Source organism: Pseudochaenichthys georgianus, chromosome 12 (genome assembly GCF_902827115.2).
Source record: "Pseudochaenichthys georgianus chromosome 12, fPseGeo1.2, whole genome shotgun sequence".
NCBI classification, from domain to species: domain Eukaryota; kingdom Metazoa; phylum Chordata; class Actinopteri; order Perciformes; family Channichthyidae; genus Pseudochaenichthys; species Pseudochaenichthys georgianus.
The window spans coordinates 836,483-862,909 of NC_047514.1; the positions used below are offsets into that span (position 1 = coordinate 836,483).

Here is a 26,427-nt window from a genome sequence, read left to right on the forward strand (position 1 = left end):
TCTCTCCCTCCCTCACTCGCTCACTGCACTGCATCACTTACAGCGCCCATCGTAAAGGGCAAATGAAATGTGTAACCGGGGTGAAAAGGGTGTTACATTTAATTAACTATGAATGATGTTACTTAAAGTGGACCTATCATGCAAAATGCACTTTGTGATGCATTTTATACATAAATATGTCTCCCCGGTGCGTCGGGGAACTCACGCAGCGTCAGAAAATAAAACCCTCTTTTCCTCCGTACCCAAATATTTTAAAAACGGGTGTACAACGAGCGGATACAGATTTCCATCTTAGTTTTATCTTTGTTTAATTGAAGAAAGTTTTGACATACAGAGTTAATGATTTGTTCAATGCACTCCGTGTTTGAATTGGAGCAGTCTCCTGGTGAAACGGTTATATAAATGTGTGTCATCCACATAGCTATGGTAACTTAATTAGTTGTTTTTCATTATCTGAGCCAGTGGTATCATTTAGATGTTGAAGAGAAGAGGCCCCAGGCAGGGTGATGCGATTTAGTAAATAATTAACAAAGGGTTTCTTGATATTCGGTGTTTTTGAGTGATTTATAATATGTTTAATATGACCCGTCTTCTTCAGAGAAAACATTAAAACGTGTATAAAAAACCAGTAGAACACACAAATACAAGAAAACTAATTTAATGATTCAACTATGATTACATAGCATGCATAATAACATACAACACAAAGTACTTCAAACACTTTAAATATCAAAAGTTAAGAATACAATCAACACTTCTCAATACTTATTTAAATGTGTCGATGAGTTACGTTACAGCCCCTGTGAGTGGAGAACTATTACGATGTTCTCCACGAGGTGTCACTGTCCCAGTTTTTAATCCTCCTAAAGAGGGGCTTTAAGGTAACTCAACAACTGCTAACAAACTTCAACTGTCCTCTGACTTCTTCATTAATACAATCAAACAATCACGGTATGTCTTTCTCTAAAGATATTAAAAGAATGCCACTAAACAGAGTGTGTAAATCTGACATTTTGTCCAGTTAAAGTCCAGACAGAAGAGGGGGGGGTATTAGTTAGTGTACTTGTCCTTTCAGTGCTTATTGAATCTATACAGTAGGTCTCCAGCCCCTGAGCTGATCCAATCCCCGACATCCTGTTCTTAAAGCTTACAATATGGCATCATTATTAAAGTCAACAAAATGTAAAAAAAAATACATTAAAAACCAATTAAAAATATCAGCGCTTCTTAAGAGTAGCTACTTGTTGCATGGTTTTATAAAAAATAAAGGTTCTGACCTATAAATCCAATGTTATATTGTATTTGTAAATACAATTTTATATTGTATTAGTTATTTTTTTTGGTTGAAAATACTTCCTACCAAAATCCGTTGTGCATATTTATGAGAAATAAAACCTTCTTTTTTTTTTATTGAAATGTGCTACAAAAGATAGAAAAATAGTCGTAGTTTTAAAGTTGGCAGCTGGGCTCAGAGGTGGTGGTGGGGGGGGGGGGTTGGATCACATGATGGAACAGCTTCTGTTCGCAGCGTAAGAGTCCTGCACACACATTCATAGTTCAATTTAAAACACACATTCAAATTCTAAAAAACAGAACTGATAAAGACTGAATAATGTGCTCAGATAAATGTTTTTTAGTATTATTACACGGCTTAGTTGAATACTCGATTCTGATTGGTCAATTGGGACATTTCAGAGGTTGTCAAGACATAATAATGACCGTTACTAAGGAGGTTCGAGGGAGTCAACAGAAGAAGACAGACAGGAAGTAAACACTAATTATGTATACGGTTGTCTGAAATGTGGGGGGGTGTCGGTGCCGAGCTCATATTCTCACCTGCCCCAGGAGAAACTTGTCCTCCTCTTCATCATCATCATCACCTTCCTCATCCTGCTCTTCAAATCCCGTCTTATACGTGGTGGCTCTCCTCGCCACTTCCTGCCACACAAACACACAGGGGATGTTTTGAATGTCAAAAAGAGATACTTTACTGCATGAAAAATGACTTGAGAGAGAGATCGAGTGAGTGATTGTGTGTGTGTGTGTGACTGAGTGTGTGTGACTGAGTGTGTGTGTGTGACTGAGTGTGTGTGTGACTGTGTGACTGAGTGTGTGTGTGACTGAGTGTGTGTGTGTGTGTGTGACTGAGTGAGTGTGTGTGACTGTGTGTGTGTGTGGTGTGTCTGAGTGAGTAGTGATGTGTGTGTGTGTGTGTGTGTGTGTGTGTGTGTCTGAGTGAGTGTGTGTCTGAGTGAGTGTGTGACTGAGTGAGTGTGTGACTGAGTGAGTGTGTGACTGAGTGAGTGTGTGACTGAGTGAGTGTGTGACTGAGTGAGTGTGTGTGGACTGAGTGAGTGTGTGACTGAGTGGAGTGTGGTGAACTGAGTGAGTGTGTGACTGAAGTGAGTGTGGTCTGAGTGGACGTGTGTGGTGTCTGAGATGAGTGGTGTGGTGACAGAGTGAGTATCGTGTGTGACCGCGTGAATATGTGAGTGACCGAGTTGAAATATTGTGAGTGACCGAGTGAAATATGTGAGTGACCGAGTGAGTGTGGTGTGTGTGTGTGTGGTGTGTGTGTGACCGTCTGAGTGTGTGTGTCGAGGGAGTGTCGTGTGTCTGAGTGGAGTGTGTGTGTCTGAGTGAGTTGTGATGTGTCCTGAGTGAGTGTGTTGGTTCTGAGTTGGGGAGTGTGTGTCTGAGTGAGTGAGTGTGTGTCTGAGTGAAGTTGAGTGTGTGTCTGAGTGAGTGAGTGTGTGTCTGAGTGAGTGAGTGTGTGTCTGAGTGAGTGAGTGTGTGTCTGAGTGAGTTGAGTGTGTGTCTGAGTGAGTGAGTGTGTGTCGAGTAGTGAGTGTGTGTCTGATTGAGTGAGTGTGTGTCCTGAGTGAGTGAGTGTGTGTCCTGAGTGAGTGAGTGTGTGTCTGAGTTGAGTGAGTTGTGTCTGAGTGAGTGTGTGTGTCTGAGTGGAGTGTGTGTGTCTGAGTGAGTGTGTGTGTCTGAGTGAGTGTGTGTCTGAGTGAGTGTGTGTGTCTGAGTGAGTGTGTGTGTCTGAGTGAGTGTGTGTGTCTGAGTGAGTGGGTGTGTCTGAGTGAGTATGTGTCTGACGTGAGTGTGTGTCTGACTGTGTGTGTGTGACATGAGTGAGTGTGTGTGTCTGAGTGAGTGTGTGTGTCTGAGTGAGTATGTGTGTGACTGAGTGTGTTCACCTCTCCCTGAGGGCTGAGCAGCACCACGTGGACGTCCCTTCCGGACCCCCAGGAGTTCTGGTTCTTCCACACCAGGTCTGAGGGGGGGTTTGGAGCTCACGCCAGCATCAGACGCCCACACCTACACAGAGAAAACATCAGCTTCATATTCAACACAGACATAGACACAACAAACCTCGGTGCATCTGCTTTGTGAATACCTGCGGAGCCGACATTTGTACATTTCACAAAGTGGAGACCAATAACAACCTTCGGTGAATCCTGTTTTTAACTCCGACCCTGTTGCTGCTAGAAACGCCTGAACTTCCTCAGGGATACATAAAGTTCCATCTCATCTCATCTACTGTGTGCCAACATTACATTTTACAAAGTAATTAATATATATATATATAATTCATTTATTTTATATAGGCACCTTTCAAGGCTCTCAAGGTCGCCGTACAAACACATAAAACAAGATACACAATACATAACGCCAGCATAAGAGACATAAACAAGAGAGAGGGGAGGGACTTGGAGCGTGCTTGAGAGGGGAGGGACTTGGAGCGTGCTTGAGAGAGGGGAGGGACTTGGAGCGTGCTAGAGAGAGGGGAGGGACTTGGAGCGTGCTTGAGAGAGGGGAGGGACTTGGAGCGTGCTTGAGAGAGGGGAGGGACTTGGAGCGTGCTTGAGAGAGGGGAGGGACTTGGAGCGTGCTTGAGAGAGGGAGAGGGACTTGGAGCGTGCTTGAGAGAGGGGAGGGACTTGGAGCGTGCTTGAGAGAGGGGAGGGACTTGGAGCGTGCTTGAGAGAGGGGAGGGACTTGGAGCGTGCTTGAGAGAGGGGAGGGACTTGGAGCGTGCTTGAGAGAGGGGAGGGACTTGGAGCGTGCTTGAGAGAGGGGGGGGACTTAGAGTGTGCTTGAGAGAGGGGAGGGACTTGGAGCGTGCTTGAGAGAGGGGAGGGACTTAGAGCGTGCTTGAGAGAGGGGAGGGACTTGGGAGCGTGCTTGAGAGAAGGGGAGGGACTTGGAGCGTGGGGAGGGACTTGGAGCGTGCTTGAGAGAGGGGAAGGACTTGGAGCGTGCTTGAGAGGGGAGGGACTTGGAGCGTGCTTGAGAGGGGAGGGACTTGGAGCGTGCTTGAGAGGGGAGGGACTTGGAGCGTGCTTGAGAGGGGAGGGACTTGGAGCGTGCACGAGAGAGGGGCGGGACTTATAGCATGCACGAGAGGGGCGGGACTTAGAGTGTGTTGAGAGGGACTGCAGCGCTTTCTCACCGGAGTACTTTCCCCCGTCATTCTTAAAGTACCGATACCAATGAAACGGAGGAATCGTAACGTTGTTAACGGCAGGGTATCGCGGTACCTTTCAAGTATCGGTACACCGTGCAACACTACTTTACATAAAATCCCATGTAAATCACAAAAAATAAATACGTCTGACGCGTATTACATCTTCTGATCTGCCTTTTAGAGACGAGTGATCAAACTTTTTCGAACTAATATCGGCTGACGGGTTAAACACACGGCTCGAGAGAAATGGAGCACTTCTCACGTTCCTCAAAAGGCTCTTATTTTCTTCCTTTAAAAACATTGGAAAATAACCGACATGCTTTTTAACACTGGACGTCTCTAACACTCGTAACTAAACACAAACTCTTACCGTGACTTTCTGTCCGGCCTTCAGGACAAATTTGGGGGTGAACTTGTAGGTGGCGGAATCATTTTCAATCGTCTTCATCATCTCAAAACCGACCATTGCTTGATCCTGAGACAAAAACATAAAGAGCTCAGTCAGAAACAGAGGTTAAATCGGATCTCCTTCAGAATCAGAACACCTTTATTCGACCCACAGAATAAAGATTACAAAATTAAAATACACCTCTTGCGACAGTTCTGAAGCAGCCGGGTTATTGCACAGGGGTGTGATAGCATAGTCTGTGTTGTATGTGCTTGGGGATGTAGAGTGTTTGGGCGAGGAGCAGATGGTAGGCTGTGACAACACAGACCTACCTGATGTGGAAACACTTTTCAAACTGACAAATGTACATGGCAATATTAGTATCTAAGGCTTTTACAGAAGGGGTTTTGGATATCTCTTTTTATCACTCCATAAATCAGAAAATACTGCGGACAGCCCTAAAATATCCATTTTCGCCATGTTCTTAGGTGTACAATGTTGTATAATTCAGGGTATGAATGATATATGAACAAACCCTTCTGTAAAAGCCTTCATAATATTGATAGGAATATAACTGGAAGGTTTGGTGTATCTACGTGCTACTGAAGTTGGAGCTCAGAGTAGGAGAAAAAACTAATTTTGAGAAAACGACCGTTAAAGATTGCAGTGAGGCGCTAGCTGAACCCTGCTGTTCTTTGGATGACAGCTCGCGCCTCGACGCACTCCGTGAAGGTATTTCATGTTCGGGGTCATTTGTTTTTTGTATAACCTTGCTTCGTGCAAGTGACGATTGTTGTCGTCTTCTCTGTGAACATTTTTTTCGCCGTTCTTTTGCCATTTTGAGATTTCAATTTCTAGCGGAAAGCTAACCAGGAAGTGTTTTAGCACACCACGTGCCACATCTGAACGAATCACGTTGTCAGAAATTGACACCAGCCAATGAGATTTCATTTCTTGGTTTAAGACCCCTTTGTGCTTTCACGATTGGTTGCTGATGCAAAGGAAATGACCATATTTGGATCCGATGAGACGGAGCTTTCCAGCGATATCTCTGTTGCCATGGTGCACACAGCGGTCGCGGTACTTTATGTTACGTTAGAATGCTAACTTTTGGTGAATTTAGGAGAAATATACAGACGCAAATAGACAAACTATAGTAAAATAAACACTTAATGTGTATTTTGTACGTTTTCCTTCCAAAGCCTGAAAGAAAACATCTCAAAATTGACCAGTGCATGAAAAACGATGTTGTTGCCTGCCGTGTCTCGCCTTAAATAGTCCTAAAGTTGAAAACACAATTAGTGATTCAAATTAATCAAAGGGGGGAATGTTAAGGAAATTGTGTAATCAAATTTGTTAACATTGCTTGTTTCTCTGATTAGGTCATCTCTTGTGAGTGAGCCTTAAATGTGTGTGTGGTCAACAGACGTGTTTAGGGGGCGAGGGTTTTGCACACTGTGTCTGAGGGGTATCTGGATATCCCATCGTCTTGTAGGGAGTGATGTTTTGCATACAGTGCCAGAGGGGGTATCAGCTGGCCTCCCAGAATGTTGTTGTAATGTAAATCTGCTTTGATGTCCTCTTATAAAGAGAGCCGGTTTCACTCAGGGCGTTCTCCGTTGGAGGAGACGTCATACTTGCAAGTATAAAGATCCTTATTGCTTTGAATATGAATATTGTGTTGCTGTTAGCCAACTGATTATTCTCTCGAGACCACAGCTGATTTTAAAGCTGCTACGACAGGCTCGACCAATAATAACCTCAGAAACGTCCCAATTGACCAATCAGAATCGAGTATTCAACCAAGCCGTGTAATACAAATATTTAAAAACATTTATCCGAGCACATTATTCACAAAAATGCTTGTATAAGTCAGAAAAATATAAACCGTCCGTATCACACATCAGTGATGATCTGGATTTTAAATTAGTTTAAATGTAGTATTCATGTGTTAAGACCACTTTCTTTTTTTGTCAATTAAACACCCCTGTACTAGATGTTTCAGCTGTATCTCCACACTCGAAGAAATGCAGGAGCTCACCTCCTCTCCGGTGTTTTGGAGGCAGATGAACTTTCCGTCGGTGTCGGTCTCGTCGATGCAGACGGGCCCTGTGGCCGAGGCAGAGTGAGAGATAGACACCGAGCTGCTGGCTTCCTGTTCCTCCACGTCGACGCGCTTCCTCTTTCCGTGAGAGGTGCGAACGCTGCGACTGCTGGAGGCCCGAGACACCGTGACCCGAGCTGAAGGACTCGGGGACAGCATCAGCCTGCGGGACGGAAACACAGGAAGCAATCGGCACCAACAAGAAGGCAGTCGAGAAACGCAACCCTTTACATTTAATGGACTTTTAGAAATGTTCATGTACGTCGTGAATGCAAGAGGATAAGTACATTTTTGGATACAAATCAATTGTTGGGAAAATACTGAATGTCCTCTTCCAACATGATCACAAAGGTATCAACTGTAGCTGTGAACATGACAGGATGTGTGATGACCTAGAAGAGCATCAGGACTGTTTGAGGCAGATGATAGCTCTGAGATTAACATGATGACTCAGCCTCTATGGAGAGAGACATCAAGGATGCTCATTTCTGACGTGGAGCTAATCTGAAGTAAACATTGATACTGCTTTCTATTCCTCCATCTTGTGACTGTGTGACTCCCTCTCTTGGATATCAGCATGTGAAGGACACTGCTCCGGAACTAGTTGATGCTCTGTATGTGATGACTGCTTCCATTCTGGAGAGATCACAAATACATGGATCCTGATGCTGAAGCTCAAGCCGGGGACCAGTGAGATTTTTCTACCATCAATTTCTCCTTCATTTTGTTTCTCTGTCATAGAGCTTGTTTGTATACTCATGTCTTCCATTACTCGTGGTGCATGCATACAGTGTGCAGGTACACATTTAAAAAAAGGTCTCCTATCATGCAAAATGCACTTTTTTGACTCACGCAGCGTCAGAAAATAAAACCCTCTCTCTTTTCCTCCGTACCCAAATCTCTAAAAACGGAGGAACAACGGAGCTGATCCAGATTTGCATCCGTTATGACGTAATATCTGAAATGTGGACCCACGGCCCAACCAGAAACAATGCCCGACTGTTTTGGACGTAATATGGTCGGTGTTTACATTAGTAATGCTACAGACCCAGAATCAGCACTTTAGTAAGAGGGCTGAAATAGAGGGGTATGAGGCATGGCTAGAGAGATCTGTTTGGTATTTTGAGCAAAACACTTCATAGATGTGTTTTTTATATATTTGAGAATTATAATATATGCCTAAAAATAGTATAATAGGAGACCTTTAACTGTCGCCTCACTACTCCGGGTCCTCACCTTTCCTCCTCTCCCTCCAGGAGTTTCCGGTAGGCGTTGATCTCCATGTCCAGAGCCAGTTTGAGGTCCAGCAGCTGCTCGTAGTCGTTGAGCTGCTGCTGCATCTTGGTCTGGATCTCGGCCACCTCTCGGTCTCGGTCCGACAGCATCCTGCGACTCCGATCCTTCTCCTGAGAAAGAGCCGCCTCCAGCTCCACGATGCGGTCACGCCAACCACGAGTCTATAAAAACACGGGGGGAGAGAGAGAGAGAGGGGGGGGGGGGGTCAGAGTCTGAGCGCGATGATGCCCATGTCTCACAGAGGCTACACTTTAGCACGTCACGTGATAAGATGAGAATTTACCCGAATGCGGGAGCCAACAAAATACTAAAAAGCATAATGTTCTTCGATTTATCATTCTTTTTTTTCTTCAGCCAACGTTGCCTCTTCACACGCTGGACACTTCCTGTTTGCCTATTTTGGGCATCAATAAAATAAGCGTCTGGATTTGATGAAGAATTAAAGAGTGAGTGAACAGTGTCGGTTTATAAACAATTCGACAGCTGCAGCACTGAAAATAATTACAAGCAAATTGAATGTGCACTTTGCAGGAATCTAAATATAATACTTTTAACAAAGTGAAGCTTCGCTGAATAAGATACGGAGGGAGTTTCCATTTCAGGTCAATTCTCGATGTCAAACGAAGCAAACCATGTCCACAGGAAGTTGATATGAAAACATATCCGAGATAGTTAAATATTTGGTCCTTAGGAAACACTTTTTAAACTTTAATCTTAAAATCCAGATGCGACAGATTTCAAAGGGACAGTTTAGAGGAAGGGGTGGGGCCGTCTGAGTCAGCACCTCAAATGTTGAGGAAGTGCAGCTTAACCTGAGTCTTATTGCGATGTCGGAATGCAATAAGAAAAGTAATCTACTACCTTTGACAAGAGTCTGATAACACAAATTAACACGTGTAGAATCAGCGATTTACAGACTGATTTAATGAAGTATTGCATGTGGACACATCTGAGGTAGATGCACCCACATTGATTATCTTTTTTTACCTTCTTTCGCCCCGTTTGTCTGCTTAAACCAAATTGAAACAATTACTTTATTTATCCCTACTTCAATTATTGGGGCACCAACCATCACTTTATAAATTAAGATAAAGAACAAACAGTTTTATTCCACAAGCCATAAGACTATTAAACACCTGAACTTATCCTTAAACATTCACCCGACACACACAACACACACCATTTTTTCACACACACCAATTTTTATTTGCATTTATTTTCACATCTCCAAACATTCTCTTGCACTATTTCATCGGTTTTATTTGATATATATATCCTAAGTTTTTCATTGCCATATCTACCCTGTAGCTAATGCGCTAAACATTTGTGTTGTAACGTTACTATAGTGTTCTTAAAATAGTTCTCCATCTGTGTTATTTATTTTTGTTTTACTTGCATGTATGCACCGCGACACCGAGTCAAATGCCGACGTGGTAATAAACCCGTTTCTGATTCTGATGACAATAAAGCCTTGAAACGTGAACGAGTCGTTTCCCCAGATGTGTACGAGCTGGTTTTTACGGGAACATACGAGCGCGTTTGACCACTTCTTGCACACCAATCAGCGAAAGGTAAGAGAAGATGCCCACCTCCTTCTGCATGGATCCCAGCTGCGCGGTGAGGCTGTCGATCCTCAGGCAGGACTCTCTCAGCTCCTCTCGGGCCGTGCTGGCCGACGCTCCGCTCATCTCAGACATCCTGCGCAGGTCCTCCAGCTGAGGATAAAACAGAGCTTTGAGAGGCGCTCACATCGACACTGCTTCGGTTTCATCACCCTGAAAGAGGAACCGAGCGGTCACTTCCTGACATGCAGGAAGCTGTGAACATCGCTTGCGTCACTTTCAGATTAACTAGTTATCACTTTGACAGATTGTCGCTTACTTGCACGTTGTGTAGGAGGACAGCGGGCATATGTGCATCTTGTTGTATCTTTTATAAGGGTGCCATTACATGCAGTTGAGCCACCCGTGTTAAAAAAGTATCTTCCCTTCATCTGAAAGGTCAGCTTTCATCTTTTAGGTCACATGTGTCAAACTCGAGGCCCGGGGGCCAAATCAGGCCCGTGGTGGATTTAATTTCGGCCGACAGGATAATCTCTAATTCCTATTAGATCTGGCCCGCCGGTATATTGCACCTTCACTCCATCCTGAGGGTCTCCTCAGCTCAGAGCCGGAGCCCAAACATTGATGACCTTGCACCCTGATGAGATGCCAAGTATCTGAACTAGCATCTCAGAGCAGCAACCTGAGTTCAATGGATGCTTCCTTCTGCACTTTGTCTCTCACGGCAACAGGGCATGTTTGGTTTCTCTCTGAGGGGAATAGTTTTGTTGAAGCTGTTGTTGGCCTGTGGGGAAATGTACTCATAAGAAGTGACTCTGGAGAAGCTGCAGATAGAGCCATGAGAAATGAATGCAGCTGATTATGTAATGTTGTTTTTATAGGCAATAGTTTAAGCTTTGTTAGTTCCAGGTTTAATATGTGCAACAAGTTCATTTCAATAAGTTCTGCAATAAACATTGAACCAGTCCGGCCCTCGACTAGCACCCAATGTTTTATTTTGGCCTTCTGTGTATTTGAGTTTGACTCGACTGTTTTGAAGGATCACAAAAGGCCCAATGTGTGGATTGTAAACATTAGCAGAGCACTTGCTACATGTTACCAACTCAAGAGAAACTAAGAGAGCGGTTAGAAAGGACAACATTTAAAAACAGCCTTCGTCTAAAACTCATTAATACTGAGCCGGAATTCAGGGCTCAGCCAATGTGTGATATGTTCGTAAATCTTTCCACGTCTCGATCCTTTCGTTTTTAATTGACTCTCAGACGCATACAATGATATTTCAGACGGGTGTTCTTTGCGGCAGCAGCTTGTGTTTGCCAGCTCCATAGGCTTCCCTGTGTGTGGAACAACTGGAACGAACCCATCCAAGCCTTCTGGGAAGAACTGAAGGTCGAGTGGGGTTTAGTTCAAAGTCAGTGATGGACCTCACGAAGGCTCGAGTGGGTTGGAAATACCTCCCATGGGTTTGGAGTCAAACTGTCTCTCTCTCTTCCCCCCCCCCCTTGTTCATAATGTGTCGTTTTGAATTCTCGCAGACGACATAAAATACAAATGACTCAGTTTCTGTCATGATTTTATATTTAAATGTTGCTTTGCAGAGCGCTTTCCTGGAAGAGATTCACATATTCTGCCTTCTATCGTAGCAGGTGGCTCCTTCACAGGCAATTAATTCATATGTAAAACGTGATGTGTGTGAGGACAGAGTGTGTGAGGACAGAGTGTGTGTGAGGACAGAGTGTGCGTGAGGACAGAGTGTGCGTGAGGACAGAGAGTGCGTGAGGACAGAGAGTGCGTGAGGACAGAGAGTGCGTGAGGACAGAGAGTGCGTGAGGACAGAGTGTGCGTGAGGACAGAGAGTGCGTGAGGACAGAGTGCGTGAGGACAGAGTGCGTGAGGACAGTGTGCGTGAGGACAGTGTGCGTGAGGACAGTGTGCGTGAGGACAGTGTGCGTGAGGACAGAGTGCGTGAGGACAGAGTGCGTGAGGACAGAGTGCGTGAGGACAGAGTGCGTGAGGACAGAGTGCGTGAGGACAGAGTGAGTGAGGACAGAGTGAGTGAGAGGACAGAGTGCGTGTGGACAGAGTGTGTGAGGACAGAGTGTGTGAGGACAGAGTGTGTGAGGACAGAGTGTGTGAGGACAGAGTGTGTGAGGACAGAGTGTGTGAGGACAGTGAGTGAGAGGACAGTGAGTGAGAGGACAGAGTGTGAGAGGACAGAGTGTGTGAGGACAGAGTGTGTGAGGACAGAGTGAGTGAGGACAGAGTGTGTGAGGACAGAGTGAGTGAGGACAGAGTGTGTGAGTGAGGACAGAGTGAGTGTGTGAGGGCAGAGAGTGTGTGTGAGGACAGAGAGTGTGTGTGAGGACAGAGAGTGTGTGTGAGGACAGAGAGTGTGTGTGAGGACAGAGAGTGTGTGTGAGGATAGAGTGTGTGTGTGAGGACAGAGTGTGTGTGTGAGGACAGAGTGTGTGTGTGAGGACAGAGTGTGTGTGTGAGGACAGAGTGAGTGTGTGAGGACAGAGTGTGTGAGGACAGAGTGTGTGAGGACAGAGTGAGTGAGGACAGAGTGAGTGAGGACAGAGTGTGAGGACAGAGTGTGTGAGTGAGGACAGAGTGTGAGGACAGAGTGTGTGAGTGAGGACAGAGTGAGTGAGGACAGAGTGTGTGAGTGAGGACAGAGTGAGTGAGGGAGGACAGAGTGAGTGAGTGAGGACAGAGTGTGTGAGGACAGAGTGTGTGAGGACAGAGTGTGTGAGGACAGAGTGTGTGTGAGGACAGAGAGTGTGTGTGTGAGGACAGAGTGTGTGTGTGTGAGGACAGAGTGTGTGTGTGTGAGGACAGAGTGTGTGTGTGTGAGGACAGAGTGTGTGTGTGTGTGTGTGTGTGAGGACAGAGTGTGTGTGTGTGTGTGTGAGGACAGAGTGTGTGTGTGAGGACAGAGTGTGTGAGGACAGAGTGAGTGAGGACAGAGTGAGTGAGGACAGAGTGAGTGAGGACAGAGTGAGTGAGGACAGAGTGTGTGAGCACAGAGTGTGTGAGGACAGAGTGTGTGAGGACAGAGTGTGTGAGGACAGAGTGTGTGAGGACAGAGTGTGTGAGGACAGAGTGTGTGAGGACAGTGAGTGAGAGGACAGAGTGTGTGAGGACAGAGTGTGTGAGGACAGAGTGTGTGAGTGTTCGTACCTTGGTCACATGGGCGCCCTCCATGTTCTCCTTGTAGATGGTGATCTGCTCCTCGTTCTGAGTCCTCATGTCAATCAGAGCCTGAGTCAGTTTGTACTCGTACTCCACTTTCCGTCCAGAATCCACCTCCACCAGGCGGCTATCGTAGCGCTGCCGGGCCTCCTTCACTTCCTGGAGCAAAACAGTCAGAACCAATCAGAACACAGGCAAAACAGCCAGCACCAATCAGAACACAGAGTCAGAACACAGGCAAAACAGTCAGAACCAATCAGAACACTGGCAAAACAGTCAGAACCAATCAGAACACAGGAAAAACACAGTGTGTCAGAACCAATCAGAACACAGACAAAACAGTCAGAACACAGGCAAAACAGTCAGAACCAATCAGAACACAGACAAAGTCAGAACACAGGCAAAACAGTCAGAACCAATCAGAACACAGGCAAAACAGTCAGAACCAATCAGAACACAGAGTCATAACCAATCAGAACACAGTCAGAACACAGCGTCAGAACCAATCAGAACACAGGAAAAACAGTGAGTCAGAACCAATCAGAACACAGTAAAAACAGTCAGAACACAGGCAAAACAGTCAGAACCAATCAGAACACAGTCAGAACCAATCCGAACCAATCAGAACACAGTCAGAAAACACAGAACGATGTTATTAAACTCAAACCCAACTCATAGGAATTAGGAAGATATCCAATAAGGGGGGGGGGGTCCTTTGAAACTCTAGATTAAACTAGTCCTCGAGGTCGACAAATATAAATGAAACGGATAAAAAAGGGGATTCGGCAGTTAATGTCGTTTTTATAGTGGAACATGTAATCCTAAATCGCAACCCTTAGAAACCCAAGCTGGTCATGCTTTTGCTGAAGTGGCTTTGATTCTGAACCAGCCTCAGAGAATAGAATATAGCCAATTCACTCGTTGAAGGATAAACGAGTGACATCTTGTATTTTTCTCGCCGTCAGTCAATCTTGTGTGGAGTTTGGCCACCCTGGTTTTGTTGGTCTGATATAGAAACGAGCCCAAATAAAGCAACCCGTTCTCGACAGATCTCACGCACACTTCGGGACCAACCTGTGATCGTGCATCCGATACACATAGCTGATTATCTTGGGCGGGTTATACACGAGAACTAGATCCTAAAAGTGCCATCAACTGGAATTTGGGCATCTGGAAAGATTGTAATTATTGTGATGTGTCGGGCCAAAATATTTCATAATTAATAGGGGTGTAACGGTTCGGTTCGTACCTCGGTTTGGAGGTCACGGTTCGGTACAACAAGAAAAAGCAAAAAAAAGTCCCAAATGCATAATTCCAGGTTTGTTCTAATCTATGTTTGAACAGTAGTGCAAGTTTCAGTTTAAAAATAATGAACTCTGACATTTTGAATAATTAACTGTATTAAACAGTTAAAAACAAACCATACACACTCAGATGGCCATATTATCTATAATGGCTGATGTCAAACTAAAAGGTGTCATCAAGCTGTAAAACTAAAAAGAATGTCTTGAAAATATTACATCATAAATAATAAGCCAAAAGCTTCCGTTATTTATTTTGGTCTCTCGGCTCTCATGTCTCTTGGCTTCTTAAAAGCAGCGGGGATCAGCTGTTGAGCTGCTGTGTCTTTTGCCGGGCTCCGTGATTGGCTGGGTGATGCCTTCTGATATGATTTAGCATGTTTGGCGTGTGTTCCCATTAGCATACCGCACCGCTATCGAACAACGCCGACACACCGTCCTCGTCCGATCCACCACTAGCACCTCATCGTTATTGTAGCCCACAGGGAACCCGAAATTTTCCCACACAGCTGATTTAAAAGAAGCCGGTGGGTTCTAGCTCCTGTGTGTTATCTGAACTCGCCATACTAACTTTTCTTCTTCTTGGATTTAGTTCGTTTTGTTGTTGTGTTTCTTCTTGTTCTTCATTTGTTGTTTAAGGGCGGCTGGCAAACAGCTTTTAGGCGCAATACCGCCCCCTGGAGTATATATAGTGTAGTGGATGCTGCCCTGAATGACAGACTTTTTTCCCACTCGAAAAAAAAAAGGCGTATTCGCTGTGTGACTGCATGTGCCGAACCGTGACGAATACAGATACCGTTACACCCCTAATAATTAACCTTCACTTCTCCTTTCCCGCTGTGTCGATTTCAACTCTCATTATTGTGCTTGTTGTGCTTGTTGTCCATAAGTCAGAAATACAATCATTCCGCCTCAGTATCATTAAGCCATATATATATATATATATATATACTCTCGGAGTCTTGTGTAGAATGACTGGGTATAGTTTAAGTTTCTGACCTCCTCCTGCATGCTCTTGCGGAAGATAATCTCCTCCGTCAGACTCTGGCAGCGGTTCTCCAGGTCGACGCGCATCAGCATCTCATCGGAGAGCTGCTGCTTGGTGTGAGCGAGACCCGTTTCCAGCTGAGAAAACAACAACAACAACAAGCAGTGTGTTAAGATAATCAGGATGTACGGAAAACAGTTATTAAGATCAAGAGGTCTCAGAGAAAAGACGACAACACCATAACCGTAAATAACATTTAGATCCAGAATTAAAGCACATATCTTCTTTCATGGTCAAGGCTTTAATGTCAGGTACATCAATATGTATTGTGTGTACCGGTTGCTAGTTCACTTCCCGGTCACTGTTGAGGTGTCGGGGAGCAAGGCATCGAACCCTCTACTGCTCCAGGGTCCCAAACGTCGGTAGCCCCTCTGCTACGACACCTCTTCATTAATGTGCATGTGTGTATCTCAGGACTAACGTGTGATGCTCCGGTGCATGTGTGTATCTCAGGACTAACGTGTGATGCTCCGGTGCATGTGTGTATCTCAGGACTAACGTGTGATGCTCCGGTGCATGTGTGTATCTCAGGACTAACGTGTGATGCTCCGGTGCATGTGTGTATCTCAGGACTAACGTGTGATGCTCCGGTGCATGTGTGTATCTCAGGACTAACGTGTGATGCTCCGGTGCATGTGTGTATCTCAGGACTAACGTGTGATGCTCCGGTGCATGTGTGTATCTCAGGACTAACGTGTGATGCTCCGGTGCATGTGTGTATCTTAGCACTAACGTGTGATGCTCCGGTGCATGTGTGTATCTTAGCACTAATGTGTGATGCTCCGGTGCATGTGTGTATCTTAGCACTAATGTGTGATGCTCCGGTGCATGTGTGTATTTCTGCTTTAACTGTTTACACCTGAGTGAAAGCTGGATTTCTCTTAGCGCATGGGCGTCAGACTCAATTTAATCGCGGGCCACATCAGCATTCTGGTTGCACTCAAAGGGCCGGTTGTATATATATTAAATAATGTATTATATTACATTATTGCCTCTGCATTGGATTATTATCAGTTCTGCTAATAACTACGTCTGAAAGCAAATAGTTGAAAGCAAATATTCAACAATTACTCCAAATGTATTTGTAGGAGCCAAAATGCTACTTAGCCTGAGTATATTATTTGTATTATTATTATTATTATTATTATTCGTTTACGTCACTTGCGCTGACATTTCTTCTGTTGACCGTTTTGGTCCTTCTAAGTTATTGTTTGTTTGATTTTGTTTAATAAATATATTCAACCTTCAGTTTGGACTTTCTCATTGAAAACGCGTCGCCGCATAAAGCCAAGCCTCTCGGCGACTCAAATTTAAATGGAAATTGAGCCGCCACCGTATATTATAATCTTTGCAAGCTCTTGCGGGCCACATACAATGAGCAGCAGGCCTCGAGTTTGACACCCCTGCTCTCGGGGATTCATAAAGTCAAACCTTTTTCTAAAACCAGGTCAAAAGCAAATGGAAATCTGTCTTGTTGTCACAGCGTTACCTCCTGCAGCTGCTCCCTCAGGTCGGCCATCATCGCCTCCAGGCCGCGACCCTCAGACAGCGCCGTGGCCAACATGGCGTCTTTAGAGTTCAGCTGAGCCTCCAGGTCCTTCAGCCGGGCCTGTGATCCTGCGGCCTCCGAGTCCTTCTTGTTGAAGCTGGAAGGAGGAAGAGGAGAAGGCATGGTGAGTGAAGGTGGAGGACACCATGTGATGATGGATCCCAACCGGGGGTACGGGGCATTTGTATTAAGGGTGAGTTATTAGGGGTGTTGAAAATAATCGTTTCTACGATGCGGACGTGGATGATTCGGTATCGATGCAGTGACGGAAGATAATCGATTATAGAGTAGTAACGTTGCTTCCTGATTTTCCGGCCGCGGCTTTACTATAACGTTTTTTCGTTTTGTCACTTTAATATCAAGTCGGTCGGTGACGCAGAGATCAGGGAACAGACGGGACAGCGACTCCAAACACGGAGCAGTCTGCTTTATCCACCAACACAAGAACACCAGTCCAGAACCAACAGCAGAAGGACCCGCTCTGAATCAGTCCGTGTCGCTGCGGCTCAGAGACACAGGGATTTATGTTTTTCAAAAATAATCGCGTTACAATCATGTCAGGTTTTTGGTGGATTTAATTAAGTCTTGGATTGCAAAGTATGAATGCCCTCTAGCTATTTTCAGACGATATATACGTGTGTAAAGTTTGAAGGCAGGAGGAAAAAAGCTTCCGCGATCACCGTCTCCTCTCTGTCCCTCCAAGCCCCGCCCCTCCCTGAAAATAATGAGTGACAGGCTGATAGTGACCCGATAGAAACTTTATTATTCACTTAATCACTGAGATATAATGAAGCTAACTTAATCTCATGCATTCATGGGATTTATGTAACAGTAAGACAGAGAATGAAAGTGTGCACCCACATGCAGTCTTGCGTTCAGACTCAAGTCCTGTGTGTGATGCCACATTCAGGACATTCAGTGTCCTTTCTTAACAGAAGGCCGTGGCTAGAAGCTGCAGCTCGACTGCAGAAACATTAGCTTTTTGTTTTTCAGGATGGAACAACTTCACACACAGATATAGGGAGGCTAGACCTATACAATTCATTTATTTTAGTTTATAAATTAATGTCAAGACATTTATGTTATTTCTGAAGCACTTTCTCAATAATAAAAAGAGAGTTCATATGTATTTACTGCATGTATGCATTGATGAAAAATAAGCCATGTGCAGTAATATAGAAAATTGAGGATGCAACGCATTGGTATGAATCGTGATGCACCGGGATATCGAATTGAATAGAATCGTTGACGGGATAATCGTAATCGAATCAATCGAATTATACAAGTGCTTTTCATCCAAGGAGCAGTCGGGTTAAATACGGTTACAAAGGGTTTAACACAAGAAAACATGTAGGCGAATCATCACAGATGAGCGAGGGGTTTCTTATAGACAAAAAAGGTTGGGAACCACTTGTGTAGCTCACCTTTCCCTGCATTTTCATAATAACCAAATATATTTTGCTTCATGCATCAATACGCTATACTTTTGTTTTCTTCGGTAAAGCCCATGCTGCAAATATACAGTGTATTAATTAGGGCTGTACCCGAATATTCGTTCGTTGGAGTACTATTCAGGTTTCAATTTTCTCCGTTAATCTCCGTCATGCTGTTTCCATAGCAACAACTTCCTGTCAACAGCACTAACTCTCCTTCAAAATAAAAGCATGTCCATACAAAATAGGAAGCCAAGCCAAATTACACTTAAGACATACAACTGCAACGAAAGTAACAAACACGATGCGATGTCCTTTTCAATTTCAAAGAACACAAATTGGGTTACATTTAGAGATGTCCCGATCCGATCACGTGATCGGGGATCGGAGCCGATCACGTGATTTTCAAAAAATCGGGGATCGGGATTTTATTTTTATTTTTATAAAATATATATTTTTTTATTTAATGTTACAAAACAAAAATGACCATGTTCATGTCTTAAAGTCATCCTGAGGACTTAGTTTTGGTTTAAAATTACACAACATCATGTATGTGTTGCTTTCTTTGGGCTTGTTTTCAGACCTGGTTGCTTATTCCTCTGAAAGCTGGCAACAGAGTGGGCGCAGTGTCTAATAGTAGCAGTAAGCTAACGAGAGGCTACGTTCAGCTGGTGACTCGGGCGTCGGGACAGAGAAAATGTCAGGAGTTTGGAAGTATTATAAAATTGAAAGCGAAGGCAGTGTAACAGCCAGATGCAATGTTTGCAAGGCAGAGGTTCCGCGTGGTGGAAAGAACAGAGCTACGTTCAACACGACCAATCTAATACGCCACCTGAGAAACAAACACCAACAACAACACGGCGAGTACACAGCGGCCACTCAGGTAACGGCACGGAAACAACCGACACTTTCAGAGACTTTCAAAAGGAAAGAGAAACTGCCCCAGAACAGAGACAAGGCCAACACAATAACAGCCAAGATAGCTTAATTCATCGAGTTGGATGACCAGCCGTTATCTGTTTTTTTTCTCTTAATGCATTGCATAAAGATCGGATCGGGAAAAATCGGTATCGGCAGATTGTCAAAATCAAATAATCGGAATCGGATCGGGAGCAAAAAAAGGTGATCGGGACATCCCTAGTTACATTAACAAATAACTATAAAACAATACTGTAGAATAACAAAATTAATGCCGTGAATAAACCGAAATACACGTGTTGAAGCGGTTCGCTGCTGATTACTACCGAAAAATGGCATTCGGGACAGCCCTACATCAGGGTTTCCGCTAGGATTTTTTCTCGTCGGTCAAATGTCCGGACAGAATTTATTTTAACGGACAAATTTGAAACTTACCGGTCATATTTCAATAATAATAATAAGAGTTGTGTAGCAGAGTTTCCGTCAGCAGGTAATTACCGGACTATGAGCGGATATGCTGATGTTTAAAATTCATTTTTATATTGCTTCAGTTTATAATCGAAACAGATCGAAAAATTCAGATTCATTTTTCAATAAATTATTCCACAAACATAATTATTACATTCAAACAAACTACTTGTAGTAGATTAAGTACATTATTCAAAAGTTTACATCAACTTTGAATATTAACACGGGAGAAACGGATCCTCTCTTTTCCCCTCTCCCCTGACAGCCCCTCAGTTTCTCATGCAGCTCGCTAAACAGTGGGCGGGGCTTCAGGTGATCATGCAGCGTGTCTCGGTCAGACTCAGCAGCTGATCTGATCTCTCGGTCCGGTTATACTTCACTCACATTTATGTCCATATCGATCAGATCCAGCTCTCCTGATCGGCCTTTATAGAGAGCACCGATCAAACTAAATATCTACTACTGAATATCGGCCGATAATGACCGGCGGCCGCAGTGTGAGAAAAAGTTTTTAGAGAGTACTTGTCCATGGACAAGTGCGTTTGGCAATTTACTAGTGCTGTAGCGACGCGTCGACGACTTCAAAATATCGTCGACGACATATTTCCGCGTCGACGTGTCGCTACACACGTGGGTGTGTAAACAAAGCAACAAGCAGTTCGCAATCGCACTTCAAACACAATGGAGACTGAAACGGCTACCACCTCCTCCTCACAGGATTGCGCACGAAGCCCTCAAACGAAAACATCTCGCCCTAGGTCTTCAAAAGCATGGGAATATTTTAAAGTTAGTCCAAAACGCAAAGATATTGTCATTTGCAGTCTTTGCCAAATGGAGTTGGCATATCACACAAGCACAACGGCTATGTTGGAACATTTAAAGCGGCAGCTAGCTGTGGTGGCTACCATTAGCAGCTAGCATTTGCTCTCCGATTTTTACATACAAATGGAATTATGAATTATAAATTCAATCATTTTTTTATACATAGACGTTAAAAACCTATGGATTAACCGATTCAGCCGCGTTGAATCGCGCATTTTAATGCCATTGAACACGTCTTTTGATCAGATTTACAGCTACGGTGGTGAGACGATCTCCCTAGAAGCTCTGTAAAGGTACGTGTTGTGATGACTGTATTTGCTTCCCCTGTCGCGAGTCCGGATCACTCAGTGATGATACTATACCTAAATAATCTGTGGAACCTCAGCTTTAATCGGATATCTTGTATGTGCAGCTACGATGAGTAATAGGGGTACTTTTATCTTGAGTTCTGTGCCAATGTCCGTTAGCATCTTTCGCTCATGGGTCATTTAGATGCTTGTTTGTATCATCAGTTAGCTGACATTAATTCCGTTAATCTGGTATAACACATTAATAGTTTGTTAAATATTAAGATCCCCTGAGACACAGTATCGTGAATTTTTTTTTTTTTTTTTACATTACGTTTATTTTTACATTACGTTTTTTATGAATTGAACAACAGAAAAATAATCGTTAGATTAGTCGACTAATCGATCAAATAATTGCCCGATTAATCGTTTTCGAAATAATCGTTTCCCCCCAGCACTACAATTTACTTGTCCGAATACATTTTTCACTTGTCCAGAATGGACAAAAATGTGGGGCCACTGGAATTTTCTTCTTCGCCATCGTATTTTACACTTTCCCACGGTTTTTACGACACAGCTAACGTAAGTGAGCGGTAAGATTTTACTGCATCACACATAGGGTTGGGTATCGTTTGGATTTTAATGATTCCGGTTCTGCTTTTCGATTCCGGTTATTTTTGGTTCTCGATTCCGGTTCTTTGAGAGGGTAAATAAGTCCCATGACAAACTGGGAGAAAAATATATTTATGAAAACATTATGTCAAATCTCTCTATTTACAAATCACTTCATACCGTTTAATTTCTTACGGTTATTTAATACAATTATATAAAAATAATCTCTGCATTGTTTAGTTCTAAGTGGTGCAGTTTGAGAATGTACAATTGGCCCAGTCTCCTCTGATGTTACACTGCAACCTGCCTGTGAGACACAGTCCAACCACACATGTCCAACACATAGGACATAACCTAATAATAATAATAAATTATATTTATAGCCTATAGGCCTAGCGCTTTTCTACAACTCAAAGACGCTTGCACGCTTACACATGTCCTGCAATACACATGCTGCAGCTGCCCAGCTGCTCACTGTTTGTAAAAGTAAATAAATAGTATTTTCATTTCAATAATGTACTTTCTATACCCTGCTTCATAAATAATACTGACATCCCTGTGCTCCTCAGAGTCTGGGGGTCCGGGGATGTTAGGACAGCGCGAGGACACAGACAGGGAGGCTGCTTTACTTCATAAAGGAAATGGTGGTCAATATTAACAACACAGGAGCTAAAACGCTTAATAACCTTCATTACGTGTTAGAGAAAGAACATAAGAAAGTTTGACAAAGATGAGGCTGTTAAACGGGCAGCGGATCTGCTGTGTGTAGAAAGAGAGAGAGACGCTGAGCTGCACCGTGCAGCGATCAGCTGATACGGAGCATAGAGAGAGCTGCAGTCCGAGGGGCTCGGCCTCGCCTCCTGTCCTCACAACTCTTATTAATCCCGGTACCGGACAATTGTTATTTGTTCCTACTCGGAACCGAGTTTTGCTTCCCAGCCCGGCCACTGTGCTACACTTCCCGCCCCGCCCCCGTCTAACTGTACAGAAAGCGGCGAGATGCATTTCCTTAGAAATCGACAAGCAGAACCGAAACTAACATTTCTAAACGAACAATGGCGGACACGGACAATTTGCGAATGAGTTCTGCCTTTTGTAAACTGAATGTATCAATAATTTGTCAATAAATCAGGCCGAAAACCGTCACTTGTCCGCCGGACAAGTCAATTGAAAGATCTACTTGTCCGATATTGTAAATAACACATCCCGGACGGTGGGACGTGTACTTTTTCGCACACTGGGCCGATCGATCGGAGCATCCCTAATTATTACCAGACATTTTGACCGGCAGGTTTTGAATTTACCGGTTTTTAATAAATGTTACCCGCTAAAAACCGGTAATTACCGGCAACCCTGCCATACAGTGTATAAGGTCCGCCTGGCCCAATTAACACAGTCTAACCAATGAGACTAAGGCAGGCGATAGCCCTGCAATACATATGGATGAAGAGTCATTTCCAATACGTTGTTGACCAATCTAATAAGTGCATACACCCGCTGCCCTTCAGTTATTGGTGATGCAGAAACATAATGAAAGCACAAAAGGGTTTTTATTAACGTCACGTTTTCTCTACACATCTGTTCTCTATTTTGCATTATTTGTAAGTCTTCCTGTTCTGATTCGGCTATACAAATGTCACGTCATGATTGCTTTTATCTTAAAAAGAATGGGCCAACACACGGTAGATAATGGACACACTTTTCCTTTTGAAAAGCACGTCAGACATCCGTTCCCAGCGCCGGTCGGGGGTTAACTAAGTCAACAGTGGGACAGTTTCAATAGGTTTGTGAGTATGGAGGAGCTGAGCTGGGGCCAGTTGTTTTCTCATGGTGAGCCGGAGGGTTATGGGCGGGTGCTAAACTGGACAAGCTATGTGAGGAATGTGGAGAGTCGTACGTCTGCTTTTTCACATTTTACTGAGGAACATTAGCAGGGAGGCAGAACTACTGACAGGCAGAGCTCTCACTTCTCAGGATTAAAACCAAACCAGAGTAACACAAATGCCTCAAATTGTTTAACATGTTATCATCACATTGAGAAGCTAATTGGAAGGGAGGCTCTAATGTTTTGGTCATAAATGGTGATGAAATGACAAATTAAAATCAATAGTCAGACACTTCTGGCTCCTAATGATGACTGTTTGGCATTAATAGGTGCAGCTACTTTATGGTAAAAGGTATAGTGTACATTATGACAGAATTCACTTTGTTATCAAAGGATTTTAAAGAGGTTACTGAGTTGACGGCATGTTAAAGATGTCTATGCATTGTGCTGCAGAGATACTTACTGAAATTAGCATGCTAACCGATTGCTCTCCTGTTATCTTGTAATACCTCGGAGGCGAGACTGAGTTACGTTAGTGTCAGACTGACCTCAGACCAGAAGGGGAACATGTCCAGACTGGCTTGTATGTGTGTCTGTATAGTTTGTTAAGCAGTGTAGATCCAACGTGGCACAGTTTGGCCGATTTGACAACTTGGAGTGGTTTTAAAAATGGCAGTTTTAACCAATTATGGATCGATTTTAAAGTTTGGGGCTCAAAACTGCCTTTTTTAATCCTTAAAAATGTCTGACATTCATTCAACCTGGTCAATATAGTTCAAAAGCCACACCAAAGTTATCCACGCCACTTTTTAGCCACTGTCTGCATATACTATTTAATAAAAACGTATGCCAATTGCCCGACAAGTTGGCAACCGGCAGTTTCTATGTGGCATACTATACAGATACAACTCTGGAGTATTCTGCTGGCAAGTAGACCAATATACCGGAGCTTTAATGCATGTCGTTATACCATCCATTTACAAGACACATGGTGGAAATCAACACGAAGGACTCGTGTTTCCAACGGACTCAAACAGGCTGTCACGGGCCAACTGTTGAGACGTCAGAGCGACACACAGTGGGTCCTCTGTTCAACTCGCAGATCCACACCTGACGCCTCGCACTCGACACCACGTGACTTGTGTGTCTGGTTCACTCTGGGACTAATGTGTCTGGGTTTGGTACACAAGAGTCCTTCTGCTGCATTTATTAAGCACCAACAGTGGACTTCTGAAACATTCCCACCACCAACCTGTGGTTTTTCACACTCCGGCGAAATAAAAAAATAATTTGGTTTCGCACCAAGACAAAAGCATAAAATACACACAGCTGTGTCGGACAATTTGTCTGCAGTTTACAGCTGGAGCGGCACCTTTCCAACATATATTTTAACAATTAATTGCCCAGTTGAATAATTAAGAGGCATTTTGTCTCCGAGTTCAATCGCCACACTTTCAGGGGTTAACAGTCACTTTGTCCATTCATGCACTTTTGCGGGACAGCTGGTATAACTGAGGCAGCTGTCAGAACAGGAACACACACACGTCTCATGTGTAGAAATACACGAGGGCTTTAGCACACATGACTACATGTATTACCCAATATTTATCCCTTTAAATCTGGTATTACGATGATGTCAAATAGGCTACACTTCTGAAGCACATTTACTCGATTTTCCTCACCTTAAATTATTCACCTACATTTTTTTCTTTGTAACAGATGCTACAAGTGGACCTTGAAGGCACCATGCCACCTTCAATGCACCATTACGTCTCCAAATAAACAAAATATAGATGTTTGTGGATAATATTTAATACATTTCACCATTTATTTATAATAAAATTAGATCCGGTGAACAGTTTAAAGAAGTGTATTCTTTTTCACAGACCATTGTGGGCGGGTTTAGCCCAGCTGTCAATCATTTAATAAACGTGTGACTAAGATTCAGTGTACATCAAAACAAAAGCTGCAAAGAAAACAACTATAATTGACTGAATTTAATTGATAATTGGGATTATTGACACATGAATACTACTGTTGTGTATTATCTGTTTACATTCACATTTAAGAAGTACAATATAAGAAAAGCACATGTTTATGATCATGTTAGGGCCATATTCCATTGTACTTTTAGAATTAGCATAGGGTACATTAACAATGGACCACGGACCATAGTTTGGACACCTACACTGGCTGACGTAGAGCTGCATAAGTGGCTCGAAAATCAAATTCAAAGGTTGTATTGTCATAAGCACAAAGTTACAGTGTAGAAATGGCAATGAAATTCTGCTGACCTGAGCTCCTCCAACAATGCAACATATATAATAAAATACAAAATACAAAAGAAAAAGTAGTGCAAAAAGTATATACATGTCAATGGAATATGGGATATGTACAAGAACAGAATATGAAATTAAATAATGTAAATTAAGACTAAATCAAATACGGTTTATTGCGGTGATAACTATGTATATAAATGTGTATATTGCAAGATGACGATAATAAAAATCCAAGTCAGCATTTAGCCTTTTAGCTAATTCCCCAGAGTTGCTTCCTGCACCTATCTGGCTGTGATTAAAGTGTTAAAACAAAGGCTTACTTGTGCGCGAGCTGCTCATGGTCAGATCTGATCTTCCCGAGCTCGATCTGCAGCCAGGCCCGCTCCTTGGAGGAATCATCCAGGCACCTTCTGGCATCCGCTAGTTCGGTCTCGTACAGCGCTTTCAGACCGGTCACCTCGCGACTCCTCACCTCCTCGGTCTCGTTTATTTGCAGATGGAGGACGCCGTTTTCAGACTCCAGGCTGCGGACCTTGTCTATGTACACGGCCAGGCGGTCGTTGAGGTTCCGGAGCTGCTGTTTCTCCTGAAGCCTGCTGATCCGCGTCGGGGTCGGAGTTAGCGGAGTGCCGCACGTGCTTCTCTTCGCGCTCGGAGGAGGAGTTGCAGCTGCGGTCGCCATTGTAAAAAAAAGACGAAATAAATAATCAAAACAATAAACCACACTTCAACAAGACAAGTGCCGGTTAAACGATGTATTCGTCACCCAACCGCTCAGCCCTTGTAAAATCCCGTCTCCTTTTCTTCTTATCAGTATGAAAGAGGGGTTTGGCTTCCTAATATGGCGGCTCATTGAATATGTGACG

General features: G+C 43.7%; 1 protein-coding gene across 1 annotated transcript; it reads right to left on the bottom strand.

Moving 5' to 3' along the window:
* Positions 1–642: 642 nt before the first annotated feature.
* lmnb1 (lamin B1) lies at positions 643–26,364 on the bottom strand. Its single transcript, XM_034096198.1, is given in 12 exon segments — positions 643–1,538; positions 1,837–1,938; positions 3,204–3,293; positions 3,295–3,324; positions 4,845–4,949; positions 6,904–7,129; positions 8,203–8,423; positions 9,852–9,977; positions 13,008–13,178; positions 15,320–15,445; positions 16,858–17,014; positions 25,882–26,364. Coding segments are annotated over 12 exon segments (1,755 nt in total). The 5' UTR covers positions 26,244–26,364; the 3' UTR covers positions 643–1,499.
* Between the last annotated feature and the right edge of the window lie 63 nt (positions 26,365–26,427).